Source organism: Adiantum capillus-veneris, chromosome 13, assembly GCF_014529385.1.
Source record: "Adiantum capillus-veneris isolate H3 chromosome 13, ASM1452938v2, whole genome shotgun sequence".
Taxonomy (NCBI): domain Eukaryota; kingdom Viridiplantae; phylum Streptophyta; class Polypodiopsida; order Polypodiales; family Pteridaceae; genus Adiantum; species Adiantum capillus-veneris.
In genome coordinates, this window is record NC_140943.1 from 63,760,322 (window position 1) to 63,776,942 (window position 16,621).

Consider the following 16,621-nt stretch of genomic DNA (forward strand, 5'->3'; position numbering starts at 1 on the left):
AATTGCCCTAGACCAGGCTTGTTTATTGATGGCTGATCTGCCCCTCTTGGTGGTCTTATGTCCTCAGCACATTTGTCATGTGGTCATGTGCATGGGATCAATGGTCCCCATTCAAAAGGAGCCTAGCCATCCCTTAAGCGTGCTCGTTGATCATTTGGAATACAAACTAACCTCAGGATCCCGACATTGGTTTTTATCTTGAAATGGCTTGTTTCAATTCATATCCCCACGGTCTCACATGTGTCAAACAAACGTGCAGGTGCTTGTTGGTTAAGGCGTTGGGTCTTAAACTAAGGGTACTGGGAGATCGAGTCACAGATGTGGATGTCTTGAGATCAAGTGCAGAATCCCGAGATTGGTTTTTGTCCCACTAAATTGGACCTCCCGAGATTTAGTTTTTATTGAGTGATCACTCCACGCATCTACCTTAGGATTGTCAAACACCCCATGGAAAAAAAAAGAAGAGGGTGGTCCTAGCCATCTTTTGCAGGCTCAAGATTAGTGCTACATAGAAAAACGTGTACGCTTTTTTGCCAAAAATTGAGGTATGATCGAGGGTAATTAGTCTTCTTTCTGTGAATGGAGGGTGAAATCATCCGTCAATGAAAGATGCTACTGAGCTAGAAATAAATGTAGTCACGAAGATGATAGGAGACAAAGGGCCGTTATGCAAACTAATCACTAATGCGTTTTTGGAGTACCCGTAATGCTGTTTTAGAATGACTCACTGAGAGTTCTTTAAGATGATCCAATCTGAGCATGCATTGCTGGTCCGTACGATAGCTAGTCTGCACGATAAATTTTAAAATCTAGGTTTATTGTAAACCCACCTATACTTTTTAAGTTCTTAAATTGAAAGATGAAGGGGCCTACAAAATTTAGAGGATTTTAGTTAACAACCTTCAAGAATAGTCTTTTTACTTCCTAATTTTGGCCCATACAGGTTTTCCAAGGTTTATTTTGAGAGCTGGTTCTAGCTCTTAACGATGATGTAGGACAACAAGTAGACAGTATTTTTGCCCACTAGACATCTTCTTTATACCTTCTAATGTTAAGCATTTACCTGGCCTTCCCACCCCCATAAATAGACAGGATATTGTAGCTAAACCCTCTTATGTCAGCAATCATCTGCTCTTCCCACCCCCTTAACTCTGGTGCTGCCTAACGTCTTCATGTCATCAATGCTTGGTAAGTGAATTGTAATTGACACAAATTACTGTCTAATGCTAGTTAAAAGTTGTTGAAATTATGATGTAATGAAGTTGGAATGGTACTGGTCAGAGCCACTGCACCTTACTCAATTAGAACGTAATGAAACCCAAGCTGAGGTAGATGTTATGTTTTGTGTAGGGCTCAAACTTCAGAGAACTGCCCATTATACCTCCTAAGGAACAGCTACTCTCAAAAGAAAACCCAAATCATCTGCCTGTGAACCAAGTAGGACTTCGGTATCCTAATGTGGGAGTGTATTTGGATACCCATTTCAGGTTGATGCAAGAAGACTGCGTTGCAACACTGAGAGATGGCATTCATGAGCTCCGTGAAAACTCAAAAGGAGACCCTAACATACATGTCTACAAAGATGTTCGCCTCGCAGGCCTTCAGTGTGGCAGTCATGCAATGGTTTTCCGAGTCTCTTTCAATGCAAATATGTGGCGACTGATTGATTGGCAATCAGCAAAGCGACTAATGCTTGGGCTCCCTACTGTGCATGTCATGTGACAAATTCCAAACGCTATTATGGGCAGTTGTCGCAAACAGGACAGTCGAACAATTGAGTAATGACACGGTTGACATCCAGCTTCTAGAGTGCTCTGAGCAGCAAGCCTTAGAGGCCAGCAGCGCCTATGTCATGGCAGAGTCATCAGCTGCATACTTTGAGGCGTACTCACACGTGTTGAGAAATTTGCAGCGCCCAGAAATGGATAAGCTACCTTTTCAAGAGCATTTCATAGCCTTAGAACCCCATATCAAAGAGCCTGCTTACCTGAAAGAAAGGAATAGAGAGGATGTCTTTGATTTTGAAAGTATCTTCCCACAGATGAAAGCTGAGCTACGAACCTCACACTTCCATATACTGCAGTCATGGCCTGAATGGCAAAATTCCTTAGATAAAAGCCAGATGTCTGCACTTAAGCATGGTCTAACAAAAAAGCTTGCACTCATCCAAGGTCCCCCAGGCACAGGAAAAACCTTCAATCGTGAAAATCATGCTGGCTAATTTGAAGCAGAATATCAAAGAAATTAACAGTGACTTCGGATGGGGAAGCCTTCTAAGACCATTGCCACAAAAAGTGCGAGAGAGCCTGCAGGGAGACACAATAGGTGGACCAATTCTTGTCATCTGCTACACAAATCATGCCCTTGATCAGTTTTTAGGGGGGTATTCATGCTCATGAAAAAAATATTGTCAGAGTTGGAGGAAGATCTAAATCTCCCACACTTGAAGCTTGTACTTTGCAAAAGCTTCTCCATGAAGGAAGGCGGGACTGGCAGTTGTTACGAAACGAGAAACAAGAAGTCTACATGCAGAAAAAAGATTTGGAGGAACAAATGTTTAAATGTGCAGCTATGGTGAATATAGAATATGTGACGCAAGAATCACTACATGGTATTGCAACAGAGGAGCAATTGCATTCGCTTTTCTACAAGGGTTGTGACACTCACAAAGTTGCTAAAATGTGGCTACATGAAAAAGACAGGGAAAGCAGAAAGACAAACAACGTGGAGCCAGACTTGTTGAGAAGACAAGAAGTGACGTCTTCAATGCAGAACCCTTTTGAAGCTCTTGAAATGGCAGAGGATCCTACTGAAGACAAGTACCCGCATGGTGATCTCCTCCATGAACTTGCAGAAAATGGGAGGAACATCATCCTTGATGAGTTTGACAGCCCTTCTACAAGTAAGGGTAGCAATGGCATGATAATGATCAAACCAAGGGCAAAGGTGTCACCAGCGTGTGACTACTATCTATCCTTTTTGTTGATTTCTTTCTTATTATCTATTTACTTTCACTTTTTGGAAACACCCCTCGGGAAATCTAACTGCCCTGCATTGCATAGCTAGTGTGGAACTGTCCAGAGGGAGTCCAGGCCTGAGGGCAAGAGAGCACTAAGGTTGGACAAGGACTATGGTTAGCCAAGTGGGGTCATTGACTAGCCAAAGTGGAATCCTTTGCTACAGAGGCTACATTTCAGTTCTGGATGTGGCCGCAGTGTACAAAGAGGGTCGGATGACCTAGAAAGATACAATGGCAGCATCTCCTAAAATTTAGGGAACTGCTATTTTGGGACCTGAAAATGTCTTCGCGTCATTACGTGCAGTTTGACATGGGGATCATTTTGTTACTCTGTGGCCAAGTCAACAGAGGCTGCAGGTGAGATATTTTTAGACCCGAGGGTCTAAAGCGGGAAAATGCACAAATGAGTGACACTTGGCACTTTGAGGCCAGTTTACTACTTATAGAGAAGGCAAAAACGTGATTTATAGTTGGGAGGCTCATTTTGCAAGTCTCTGTCACAGGTTAAGAGCTATGGAGTGCTTGCTTTCCCTCTTATGCACAGTGCGGTGCCAGGAGTGATGCCCTGCACGCTACGCACTGCCCTCTCTCTCCCCTTTGGCAGTATGTTATGCCCCTCTAGTGGGCTTTTCATTTGACCAATGTACAATTGTGTGGGTTCATGCGCGATTGCCGAGGCAAGAGCCTCTTGCACAGGTACTGGATTAGCTAGCGGCTAATCCCCCCGCAGGTACAGGTGAATTCAGAGAGGTTTCACGCCAGAAATCTCGTCCGATTCAAAGGGCAAGTAGCCCTACAGGTGCGGGAGCTCGAGGACTTGCTAAGGATGCGACCGGCACGCGAAACGGAGCCCGAAACAGTAAATTACAGCCTGCTGTGTATTTTTGCAGGTTTAGGGTTTTGGCCCTAAACGGACCCTAATACCCCCAGGAGGTTCGGGGACGCAAGGGGACCGCTGTACAGGCGATCTGGCGCATTTTCAGGGCTGAAAACAGAGAATTCAGCGTGCTGCAGATTCTCGCCAGGTTTTGCAAAGTGCCCGTATGCGTCGGGAAAGTCAGTCAATGCGTGGGAATACTGACCGTGAAGGGTTCTAGTACAGTTATGCTGCCGAAATCGGGCTGGAACAGTGGAAATTCAGCCGAGTTTGTGCGGGGCAGCTTGTAGGGAACCACAGCGTTTATTTCCTCTTTTGAACAATAAAGAAATACCGAAAGGGGCGCCTAAGTTAGGGGCCAATCTGGTGTCTGTCTACTCATACAGGTGCAATCTAGCAGCCTGTATCCCTCTCCCCTTTGTTGTGTCTTGAAAGTACAGGTAAAATAGACGACTAATAATGGGTGAAAGCTAAATCAAGGTTTAAAGTAAAGTCTACCGCCCTTTTTGGATTGAACAGGCCGGTTTCATGGTTCCATCGACGGGATTAAATCACTTTTTCCCATAGAAGTGAGCCTTGGGCAGTTTTGGGCTTGAAGACACAGGGGATCATAGACGAGACACAGGGAATTGTAATTATGGCTGACAGACCAGATGATGTGACTGAAGAGGTTTCCTCTTCACAGGGTCAACAGACACATGAAGTGGGTGAGTCCTCAAGACCACCACAGACTGATGATGATATATTCAGGACCCAGTTGGTTACTGTTGTGGCTATGTTCACACAAGTAATGCAGAATCCGAGGTTTTTAGCCTTTCTGCAACCTCCGGTTCCGTCTCAGCAAGTTGGGTCACTGGATCATATTCAAAAGCCTGTTAAGGCTCGAACACAGGTGATTCATACCGCACAGTCAATGGAAACACCTGTACACTTGACGGAGAACATGCAGTCTCCACAACGTATGCCTAAGGTGCAAGAACAGGTGGCTGAGATGCCAGTCTTTCAAGCTGTACCAGTTCAGCCCGCCACCTTTCAACAGCCTATAGCTGGTTCTAATGGGCAGGGAAGCAACCTACAGGCTATGCAACAGGTCTTCCCACCACCTTCAGTACACCCTGGCTATTTTGGAGGTGGATCGGTATTTCAGAGCATGGCTGTTCATGCACCTGGAAATCAGTTTTATACGCCAGGAACAGTGTTTGCGGGTGCTCAAACGATGATGCCTAACCCCATGTACAGTGTCATGGGTATGCAACCAGGGTTTCAAAGCACTCAGGGCCAATTTGGGATGCCACAAGCAAATTTTGGTATGGCTGGAATTACAAATCAGCAGCCAAATATGGCGTTTCCAGGTCAAGTTAATAGCGGCCAAGGAACACAAATGAACCCTAATAGTGTTCCCATGTTTCAGTCACTTCCATATGACAATTTAACGCCGCTGGAGAGGCCAACTCCGTACAAAGAAGGTGGCAAAGGAGTGTCATTCACGACCTTTACAGGGTTTGATGACAGGAAGAAGGCTCTTTCATTCCTCCAGCAGTTTGACAAGGCCTATGCAGGGGGAAACTTTACAGAGGCTTCAAAGGTCCGCAAGGCAGCCACTTTCTTGACAGGGAATGCGGGACAATGGTGGACAACTTTATTGCTTCAAGGGCAAGCTCCGTCCACATGGATTTACTTCAAGCAGATTTTTGCAGCAGCATGGTTATCTGATGATTTCGAAGCAGATGTCATGACAGAATGGCACCAGCTTAATGCTGCCACTTGCAGAAATCTGGATGATTACAATCGGAAGTTTTGGAAAGCTCTACTTCCAGTAACTTCCTATAGGTTTGTGCCATTGACAGAACAGATAGAAAAATACTGTTGTGGCCTACCCAAAGGATTGAGAAAATACTGCACAAAGACCAAAGTCACTACTTTGACGTAGCTCATCGAGGTAGCAAACACTGGCAATGGTTTGCTCAAGGGAGAAGATTGTGAATTTAACACTGGCGTCAAGGCAGGATCAGGCAAGAAAAATTCAGCCAAGAAGCACGTTCCCAATGAGGCTCCTAAAGGGACTCAGGAGTCGGCCAACGCAGGGAAAGACAAAGCTACGGCTGAATCAGAAAAAGGACCCGCAAAGAAATGGAAAAGACGTTTTCCTCGCAAATCAGAAGAGCAAAAGAAGGTCCTGAGGACAGAGAACAAATGCTTTATATGTGAGCAGCCTGGCCACATCGCTTACAACTGTCCTACAAAGAAAAGGCCAGCTGATTCTGAAGACAAGGAAGACAAGAAAGGAAAGAAGCCCATGGCTGGTCTAGTGCCAGATATGGTGGGCGACAAGCCAAATTCAGATGCAAGTGAGCTTTGCAGAGCATGGGGAAAGGTTAGGGATCAAACAGTGCTTATCTTCTTTGATCCAGGTGCCAAAGCCAACTTCATTTCCCCAGAATTGGCTTCAAAGTTGGGAATCAGACCTGAAGAGATGGGGTATACAGCAGAGGCAGGTTTGGCATGTCCTGGCCATACAGAGGCTGTGACACCCATCATTGGAAAGTTGCGTCTACATATCCAGTCCTATGTAGATGCTGAAGAATTTTACATCATGCCACTGGACGGATGTGATGTGTTGTTAGGTATTCCTTGGTTATTTCGTGTACAGGGAATCATGGATGCCTACAACAAAAAGATCACTGTACAGAGCAGGGGAAAGACTCACATTCTGGATGTAAAGCTTAAAGGGGAGTCTATTCCTACTGTATCAGCTTCTGCTATTACTTCTGTAATGAAAAAGCATCTTTCTGCGTACTTGGTTTTTGCACGTGAAGTGTCAGATTGTGATGAATCAAATTTATCTGTGCTAGATAAAGAAAGGTCAATGTTTTTACAACAGTATAGTGACTGTTTTTCCGATTCATTACCGTCTCAATTACCGCCAGAGAGACCCGAGGACCATGCGATAGATTTGGTGCCAGGCTGTAGCCCACCAAATAAGCCTCCGTACAGGGTTAGTGCGGCTCAGCAGAAAGAGATAATGGGCCAAGTACAGGAGCTGTTAGAAAAAGGGCTGATTCAGCCCAGTTCATCTCCATTCTGTTCTCCAGTATTGTTGGTGCAGAAAAAAGATGGCTCATGGCGTATGTGCATCGACTACCGTGCACTGAACAAGAATACCATCAAGAATAGGTTCCCTATACCTAGAATTGATGATATTATGGACAAATTAGAAGGAGCAGCTATGTTTAGCAGGATAGATCTAAAGAGTGGGTATCATCAGATCCGCATTAGATCAGAGGATGTGCACAAGACTGCTTTTAGAACAACGTTTGGCCTTTACGAATTTTTAGTGATGCCCTTTGGTCTCACAAATGCTCCTGCTACGTTCAATAGGATGATGGACAGAATTTTCCGTCCACACCAGCAGTTTGTTGGTACATTCTTTGATGACATGATAGTCTACTCAAAGAATGAAGAGGAGCATAGGCATCACTTGGCCATTGTGTTCAAAGAGCTACGCAGTCATAGGTTGCTCATCAATGCAAAGAAAAGTGAGTTTTTTCTGGAAGAGATTCACTTTCTGGGACACATTGTCTCAAAGGATGGTGTCAGAATGGATCCTGCAAAAGTTGAAGCGATCAAGTCATGGCCAAATTTGAAGACGGTGCATGATGTCCGAAGCTTTTTGGGACTATGCTCCTATTACAGAAGGTTTATCCGAAATTTCGCTGAGATTGCTTCACCTTTACATGCTCTTCAAAAGAAGGCAGTCACTTTTAGATGGACACAGAAAGAGATTTCAGCTTTTAATCTCTTAAAGGAAAAGATGACTTCAGATCCAGTCATTGTGTTGCCAGATCTTAGGAAGTCATTTGTGGTCCAGTGCGACGCCTGCGGTAGTAGCATTGGTGCTGTGCTAATGCAAGATGGCAGGGTAGTAGCCTATGAGAGCAGAATTTTGCAAGGGCCAGAGATGACCATGCAGGTCTATGAGAAAGAGTTACTGGCTGTGATTCATGCGCTCTTAAGTTGGAAACACTACCTGCTAGGTGCAGACTTTGTTGTCCAAACGGACCATCAGACCTTGCGATACTTCTTGACACAGACAAAGTTATCTGAGAAGCATATGCGATGGGCAAATATCTTGTCCATGTTCCATTTTCAGATTGTGCATGTGGAAGGCAAGAAGAACGTTGTGGCTGATGCCTTGTCAAGAAAGCCACAAATTTCAGCTGTGTCGATTCCTTATCATCATGAACTTGATGATATGAGAGAACAGTATGCAAATGATGAAGATTTTGCAAGGGTCTTCGAGCAACTAATGGATGGACAACGTCATGAACACTATCTTCTTAAAGACGGGTTCATGATGATGCATGGCAGATTGTGTGTCACAAAGCCATTGCGACGCAAAGTTATGGAAGAGAGTCATGTCCCACCGTATGCAGGGCATCGTGGTATCGATGCTACAGTTAAAGCGGTAGAGACATTCTTCTATTGGCCTACATTGAGAAGGGATGTGGATGCCTTTGTGCGAGAATGCCTAATATGCCAAAAGGTCAAGTTTGACAGGCAAAAGGCACCAGGGTTATTGCAACCACTACCTATTCCAGATAAACCATGGGAAAGTATTGCTATGGATTTTATCTTTGATCTTCCGAGAACGCAGACAGGAAACGATGGTATTTGGACCATTATTTGCAGATTTAGCAAACAGGCTCATTTTATTCCTGTCAGGAAGAAGATAAAGCCAGATCAGATGGCACGCTTGTTTATGAGCAATATTTTCAAGTATCATGGCATGCCACAGTCGATTATTAGCGACCGTGATCCACGCATGACTAGTTTGTTCTGGAGAGGCTTGTTTGAGAATATGGGTACCACGCTCAAATTCTCTTCGTCATTTCATCCTCAAACAGATGGGCAGTCAGAAGAGGCAAATTCTACTGTCCTAGATCTGCTGAAGTGCTATGTGTCAGAGCATAAAGGAAAGTGGGAGCAGTATTTGCCATTGGTGGAGCATGCATACAATAATACAGTGCATTCATCAACTGGCAAGGCACCTTTTGAGATAGTTGAAGGTGGCAAGAAAGTTCCTCCCATACTGCATACAAAGGATAAGATATTTGAAGCAGATAAGTATGTTCAAGACATGGATGAAATGTACAAGAAGGTCAAAGTGGCCTTAGAAAGGACTCAGGCAAAGCAAAAGAAAGCAGCTGATCGTCACCGTCGTGAAGTGGTATATTCACTTGGTGATTGGGTGCTTCTACGGTTTGAAAAGGCAAGGTTAAAGAAGATGAAGGGCAAGGAAAGACTCTTTCCAAAGCTCAGCATGCGTTACTATGGGCCTTTTCAAGTGTGCGACATAATCAGTGATGTTGCATATAGGCTGAAATTGCCTGACAGTTGGAAGATTCACAATGCGTTTCATGTGAGTCTTCTCAGACCCTATGTGGGTGATGTGCCAGAAGATATACCAGCTGAAGATCAGCCGGAAGTCGAGGAACTTGACGAAATCTTGGTCCCTGAACAGATTTTGGCACACAAAGAAAGGAAAGTGAAAGGCAAGGTTGCTAGGCGTTACTTGGTAAAGTTCAGAAACTATCCACCAATGGATGCTAAGTGGATGGAAGAAGGTGAACTTGCAGAGTCACCAACTGTGTTATCACTTTACCTGGAAGCCTTCGATTTGCAACCTACCTTGACCCCTTGAGTTTCAAAGCTACATGGATTGTCAGTGTGACAATGGCTTTTGAAACAAATGATGTACATGGTATTTAAAGTGAGCTCAAATCAAATACCTGTTACATGAATGTTAGAGCTGTACAGATTGTCAGTTTGGCAATTGCTCTTATGGAATGTCCAAAAGTTTGATTAGTGCTATAGAAGTGAGTATTTCTTGTCAGTTTGTCAAGGATACAGTGATTGCTTCTATTGAAGAGTACATGTGTAACTGCATTCTTAAACTGTCGGTTTGGATATGCTCGAAAGTGTTACGGGATCCAACGTGTACTATAAGACAGTGGCAAAATGTGCAGCTACCATTTTGTCATTGGAAAGTTAGTGACTCAAAGCAATGGCAGAGTGCGAAGCTACCACTATGTCATTGGGACAGGGTTCACACGCAGGCAATACATGAGTCGACGAGGTGTTGAATACACCAGGGTTGACAATGAGCATGTATGTGTCGTATATGTGTCGACAGGTGTTGAATACATCAGTGTTGACAGTAAGCATGGACGACATAGATGCAAACGAGGACGTTTGAGATTTCAAGAGGGGGGTATGTCACCAGCGTGTGACTACTATCTATCCTTTTTGTTGATTTCTTTCTTATTATCTATTTACTTTCACTTTTTGGAAACACCGGAAATCTAACTGCCCTGCATTGCATAGCTAGTGTGGAACTGTCCAGAGGGAGTCCAGGCCTGAGGGCAAGAGAGCACTAAGGTTGGACAAGGACTATGGTTAGCCAAGTGGGGTCATTGACTAGCCAAAGTGGAATCCTTTGCTACAGAGGCTACATTTCAGTTCTGGATGTGGCCGCAGTGTACAAAGAGGGTCGGATGACCTAGAAAGATACAATGGCAGCATCTCCTAAAATTTAGGGAACTGCTATTTTGGGACCTGAAAATGTCTTCGCGTCATTACGTGCAGTTTGACATGGGGATCATTTTGTTACTCTGTGGCCAAGTCAACAGAGGCTGCAGGTGAGATATTTTTAGACCCGAGGGTCTAAAGCGGGAAAATGCACAAATGAGTGACACTTGGCACTTTGAGGCCAGTTTACTACTTATAGAGAAGGCAAAAACGTGATTTATAGTTGGGAGGCTCATTTTGCAAGTCTCTGTCACAGGTTAAGAGCTATGGAGTGCTTGCTTTCCCTCTTATGCACAGTGCGGTGCCAGGAGTGATGCCCTGCACGCTACGCACTGCCCTCTCTCTCCCCTTTGGCAGTATGTTATGCCCCTCTAGTGGGCTTTTCATTTGACCAATGTACAATTGTGTGGGTTCATGCGCGATTGCCGAGGCAAGAGCCTCTTGCACAGGTACTGGATTAGCTAGCGGCTAATCCCCCCGCAGGTACAGGTGAATTCAGAGAGGTTTCACGCCAGAAATCTCGTCCGATTCAAAGGGCAAGTAGCCCTACAGGTGCGGGAGCTCGAGGACTTGCTAAGGATGCGACCGGCACGCGAAACGGAGCCCGAAACAGTAAATTACAGCCTGCTGTGTATTTTTGCAGGTTTAGGGTTTTGGCCCTAAACGGACCCTAATACCCCCAGGAGGTTCGGGGACGCAAGGGGACCGCTGTACAGGCGATCTGGCGCATTTTCAGGGCTGAAAACAGAGAATTCAGCGTGCTGCAGATTCTCGCCAGGTTTTGCAAAGTGCCCGTATGCGTCGGGAAAGTCAGTCAATGCGTGGGAATACTGACCGTGAAGGGTTCTAGTACAGTTATGCTGCCGAAATCGGGCTGGAACAGTGGAAATTCAGCCGAGTTTGTGCGGGGCAGCTTGTAGGGAACCACAGCGTTTATTTCCTCTTTTGAACAATAAAGAAATACCGAAAGGGGCGCCTAAGTTAGGGGCCAATCTGGTGTCTGTCTACTCATACAGGTGCAATCTAGCAGCCTGTATCCCTCTCCCCTTTGTTGTGTCTTGAAAGTACAGGTAAAATAGACGACTAATAATGGGTGAAAGCTAAATCAAGGTTTAAAGTAAAGTCTACCGCCCTTTTTGGATTGAACAGGCCGGTTTCAAAAGGACAAGGTTCAATGTGAGCCAGAAGGTTCCGCATGGACTGAGGTTAAGGCAAGAAGGCCTATGCCTTATGTGCCACTTAGGACATGCAGCAATGAAGGGATGCCAAGCAGAATAGAGGAATTTTCAGCCGAGCAGCGGCTAGAGAGGTTGAAAAATCATACTGATATTTGGTCTCTAGATGGGGATGCTAGCAGGGCATTGCATGCACACTGGGTGGAGAGAATTCATTGTGAAGCGCAGGAAAAGATCACTCGCCTTTCCACTCAATTCACAGAAACGTGCCAAAAGAAGCAGGAAATTGAAAACGAAATTCAGCTATCCCTTTTGAGGAAGGCCAAAGTAGTGGGAATGACCACCACTGCAGCTGCACGTAACCACTCAATTCTAAAATCTTTACAAGCAGAAATCATTGTGGTGGAAGAGGCTGCAGAGGTGCTTGAGAGCCACATTTTGGCATGCTTAACAGCCTCCACCAAGCACTTAATTTTGATTGGAGACCACTTACAGCTCCGCCCAGCAGTTGCTGTGCACAAGTTGGCAGTTAAGCACCAGCTAGATGTCTCTCTGTTTGAAAGACTGGTGAAGAGTGGGGTCGAATATGTCACCCTTGGAGTGCAGCGACGCATGAGGCCATCAATCTCTAAGCTGATCTCTGGCATATATCCAATGTTGAAAGACCATGAATCTGTTACCTCAAGAGAAGATATCAAGGGCATGAAGTCAAATGTGTTATTTCTACATCACACTACCCCTGAGGAACACAGAGGGGATGATGAGTTGGGAAAAGTGAATACGGTGGAAGCACAACTGGTTGTAGAGCTATGTGCTTACCTTATCAAACAGCAGTATGCGTACACTGACATCACTATCTTATCCATGTACAAAGGCCAGACGCAAGAGATACTTCGGCAATTGGCACAAAAGCTACCGGCAAACCATCTTGTACATGACAACGATCAACCAAAGCTGCCACGAGTAAGTAGTGTCGATGACTATCAGGGAGAGGAGTGTAAGATCATCATCTTTTCACTCGTTAGAAGTAACTCTCTTCCCACAGCTGGATCCCCCGGCAAAATTGGATTTCTAGCAGTGTCCAACTGTGTGTGTGTTGCCCTATCCAGAGCGAGAGATGGCTTGTTCATGTTTGGCAATGGGGAACTGTTATGTAAAAAAAGAGAGCTGTGGGAAGGTGTGGTGAAGGAGCTGCAACAGTCTGATGCATATGGCAATGCTCTCATATTGACCTGTCAAAATCACCCAGACAGGGAGACAAGAATTCAAAACCCAAGTGACTTTAGAAGTGCACCTGATGGAGGCTGTGATAAAGCATGTGAGCTTCAGTTAAGCTGTGGCCATGCATGCCCAACTTTGGGCTGGTGGTCACGACAAGATAGTGTGCCCAAAGCGCTGCCCTTGCAAGCATCCACTATGTGGTCATCAATGTCAGAGGTTATGTCATGGCTTCGACGATTGCCCTCCATGTCTTGAGCCAGTTGTGAAAGAACTCCCTCAATGTGGCCATTCAGCTCATGTCTCCTGTTCTACTCCTGTCTATCTCGTTGTCATGAGGTTTGCCCTCCTTGCACCATGCCATGCCAGAAAATGTGTCTGCACAGTCGTTGCCAAATATATGCAGATACCCTTGCGTTCCTTGCATGGAGCCATGTCAATGGTCATGCACGCATCTTGCTTGTGACCTACTCTGCCATGAACTTTGTGACCGACCTTGCTGTGATGAGCCATGTAAGGAAACCTTACAGTGTGGGCATCTTTGCCTCGGATTATGTGGTGAGCCCTGCCCATCTATCTGTAGACACTGCACGCCTGGTTTTAAAGACACAATTTCGCTGTTGATGATGGACGAGTTCGACGAATCAGACCGATTTGTGGAGCTGCAAGATTGTGGTCATGTTTTTGAAGTCAGTGGTCTTGATACCTGGATGCACACCGAGCAAAGTGGATCCGGCACAAATGGCATTTCCCCAAAGCAATGGTATACATCTTACCTTTGAAATTACTAGAACTTCTAGACATGGTGGGTCTCTTTGAATCTTCGGCTCTTTTGCGACCTGTTCTAATATTTGTCCTTTTTTTCTTCGAAAAAAAAACATGCAGCCCTGAGTGCAGAACTTCAGTCAGGAGGTCACTGCGCTATGGCAATCAGGTGAAAACTAAACTTTACCAGATTGAAGAAGTGAAAAAGCCAATCCTCCAGTTTGACATCACTAATCAAGGCATCAAGCTGCTACAACGTAAAGCATATGACGAAGCCGTTGACAAATTTGTGGCTGCAATTGACAGTAACAGGGAAAATTTCGATGCCTACTTGGGATTAGGTACTGCATTATGTTTGCAAAGTCAATTCAAGGAAGGCATCCACTTCTTCCAACTTGTTGTGCAACATAGCCCATTAAGATGTGCAATCAATGAAATCGATACTGGGAAGGCGTTCTGGGGTAATTCATTCCTTCCTAGGACGGTGACCAAGGTGAGAAATGTGATTCAACAGACTACAGCATGTCAGCCACCGATTGCTCGTGAAGCCGACAAAAAGCTGGCAATGAGGGCTCTTGTGCAATGGGCCAAGGCGCTGTCAAACATGACCAAGTTCGATGCTGCAACAAGGGCGTGTGAAATTGTTTTAAAGGAGGAACCCAGTAACAAAGAGGCAAAGGAGACATTGCAGCTAGCAAAGGCAGAAAGACAGAGCCGAATGGAGGTGGTGGAGGCGATGATGAAAGACGTAGGGGGAAGGGGGCATTGGTACCAGTGCCCAAATGGGCATTTCTACGTCGTAGGAGAGTGTGGAGGGCCAATGCAAGTCTCAAAATGTCCTGATTGCAAAGCAACTGTGGGAGGGCAGAACCATGCCCCTGCTGAAGGAAATACCCATTCCACCATTGATGGAAGTACTTACTCTGCATTTAGCGACCGTGTTGGGCTCGGCCGTTTCAACCATGACCTATGAATAAGTCACAAGTCATACATGCACACCTTCATTGACTGCTTATCTCCATTTTTCGGGTAGATGCAAAATTTGAGCCAACAAGTATGTGGGTGTCCTCAATGCACATTGGAACCAAGGTAGATAGGCCTTTTGCATCAGCCTTGTTGTGTTAGGGATTGAGACCAAACTTGAGTTGAGAGTGTCTGCCGCCTTGTTTTAGCTAGCCTATATAAGCTTACACATCCACGTTACCCATCACCCAGAACACTTATGGCAATTCAAACCGCAGAGAACAGAACCACCTTGCGAAAATAATCTGCACCATCTTAAATTATCTTGCCACTGTGAAAGACCATGCTGTGTCAGATATTCAACTTTTTGTACTAAGAACTAAGACATCTCTTTTATGTAATCTAGTTATGGCCCTTTTTTGGCAAGTATGACTGAAAGTAACTGAATGTGCAGTTTATTACCTGAAAGCAGGAAAATCAGCTTGCCTATGCAACAAAACTTCAAACTGTCCAATCTCATCGTGAATTCACACCACCATGTGACGGACTTGCGTAAGGACACAGGCCTTGAAGGTGATTGCATTTGGAGAGAGGTCTTCCCTTTGCATCGCTGAAAAACAGGACAGATAGCTTGAGCACATAAAGCCGTTCAAGAAGTCTCACCTGTGTTCAGGTGGCCGGAGTATTAAGCGCAGGAAGATATTGGCCGGTAGGCGACTTCATTGCAAAATACAAGCAAAAGGTTCTTGGTGAGCCCTCCTCCATACATGTTCCCACAAGGGGGCTGACCATATTAAAGGCCTCTTGTCGGCTCGTAGTCCTTGAGGCGTCGGTAAGCGAACTTGAGTAAAGGTCTCGGACAAAGGTGATAGGTCTCGAGATAGCCTCGAGCTTGGAGACATGTAACACCCCTCCCTCCGCCCCTTTAAGTGCCACGGGGTCCCAATGCATGGGATCAATGGTCCCATTTGAAAGGCGAGATGGCGATCGATCTAGACCGTTGATCGATTAAATATAAACTTGGGATCCCGAGTTTATATTTCGAAAAACTAATCTCGGAAGGTCAGCCACATGGACCTGTGGAGATCTAATCTCGGGACTTCTCGCTTCCCCAACCAAGTTTTGAACCCTCACCATCAGCTTGAGGGGCACATGCCCTGACCAACATGTCCGTGTGCGCCTCATTGAAATAGATGTGATGTCACATCTATTTGAAGGTAAACTCGGGATCTCGACATAAAAACTAAACTCGGGATCCTGCGTTTAATTTTTACCCGTCGACGGCCGAGATTTACGTGCGCCTTTGATTTTGCACAAGAGTCATTGATCCCATGGTTGAGACCCCGTGGCACTTAAAGTTGAGGCCCCTCCCCTAACAAAGCTTGACTTAAACATCAACATGTAGCTTGGACAATCTAAAAACACCTATACAAGAAACCCATATCAGTAAAGCGTTGTATCCATTTTCTTGTTTTAAAATTTCATAGTGTTTCCTTTAGCTTACATGTTATTTCCACTAGTACACACTCGATGTCGATGAAAAACTGTACATAGTAATTAGACAAACAATTCTTTGCATACGATTGCTAGCCAATGTATGTAATGTATAAGAGTAGTGAATGCATCTTGTGCATCTTTACTTTATTCCTAAATAATTGACGTCAAACTATATATTTCCTTGTTTCTACCATACTAGGTCTCAATATGAGGATCTCAAGATCTACAAGACTACAATCCAAGTGTCAATGAGCTATGGAGCGAGCTACAACCATATTGAAACTAGCCCACGGTCCATATGCAAGGTCATGGTTTGAAATTATTGCATTGTCTAGAGGTTGGACCATGCAGTGTGAAGAAACATGTCTCTTGCATGGTGAAAGATCTCACATATATGTCCACTTCCAAATTTCACATCTAGTAGATTGCTTATCTTTGAAATACTTGTAGCTTTATTTAAATCAACACCATCTTCATTTCTGTATATATAGTGTTGCTCAAGACAATGTCTCTCGTACA

General features: G+C 44.9%; 3 protein-coding genes across 3 annotated transcripts; all 3 read left to right on the forward strand.

Annotated features, from left to right (window-relative positions):
* Window positions 1-1,711: 1,711 nt before the first annotated feature.
* LOC147444138 (uncharacterized) lies at window positions 1,712-2,221 on the forward strand. The gene has a single exon (XM_086526854.1). The coding sequence runs from the start codon at window positions 1,712-1,714 to the stop codon at window positions 2,219-2,221; it is 510 nt and encodes a 169-aa protein (XP_086382980.1).
* A 283-nt stretch (window positions 2,222-2,504) lies between these two features.
* On the forward strand, window positions 2,505-13,280 carry LOC147444139 (uncharacterized). Its single transcript, XM_086526856.1, has 2 exons — window positions 2,505-2,946; window positions 11,648-13,280. The coding sequence occupies exons 1-2, from the start codon at window positions 2,527-2,529 to the stop codon at window positions 13,133-13,135; spliced, it is 1,908 nt and encodes a 635-aa protein (XP_086382982.1). The 5' UTR covers window positions 2,505-2,526; the 3' UTR covers window positions 13,136-13,280.
* Window positions 13,281-13,482: 202 nt separating this feature from the next.
* Window positions 13,483-15,054, forward strand: LOC147444140 (uncharacterized). The gene is made up of 2 exons (XM_086526855.1): window positions 13,483-13,640; window positions 13,763-15,054. Exons 1-2 carry the CDS (start codon window positions 13,501-13,503, stop codon window positions 14,613-14,615), a joined length of 993 nt encoding a protein of 330 aa, XP_086382981.1. The 5' UTR covers window positions 13,483-13,500; the 3' UTR covers window positions 14,616-15,054.
* The last annotated feature ends 1,567 nt before the right edge of the window (window positions 15,055-16,621 follow it).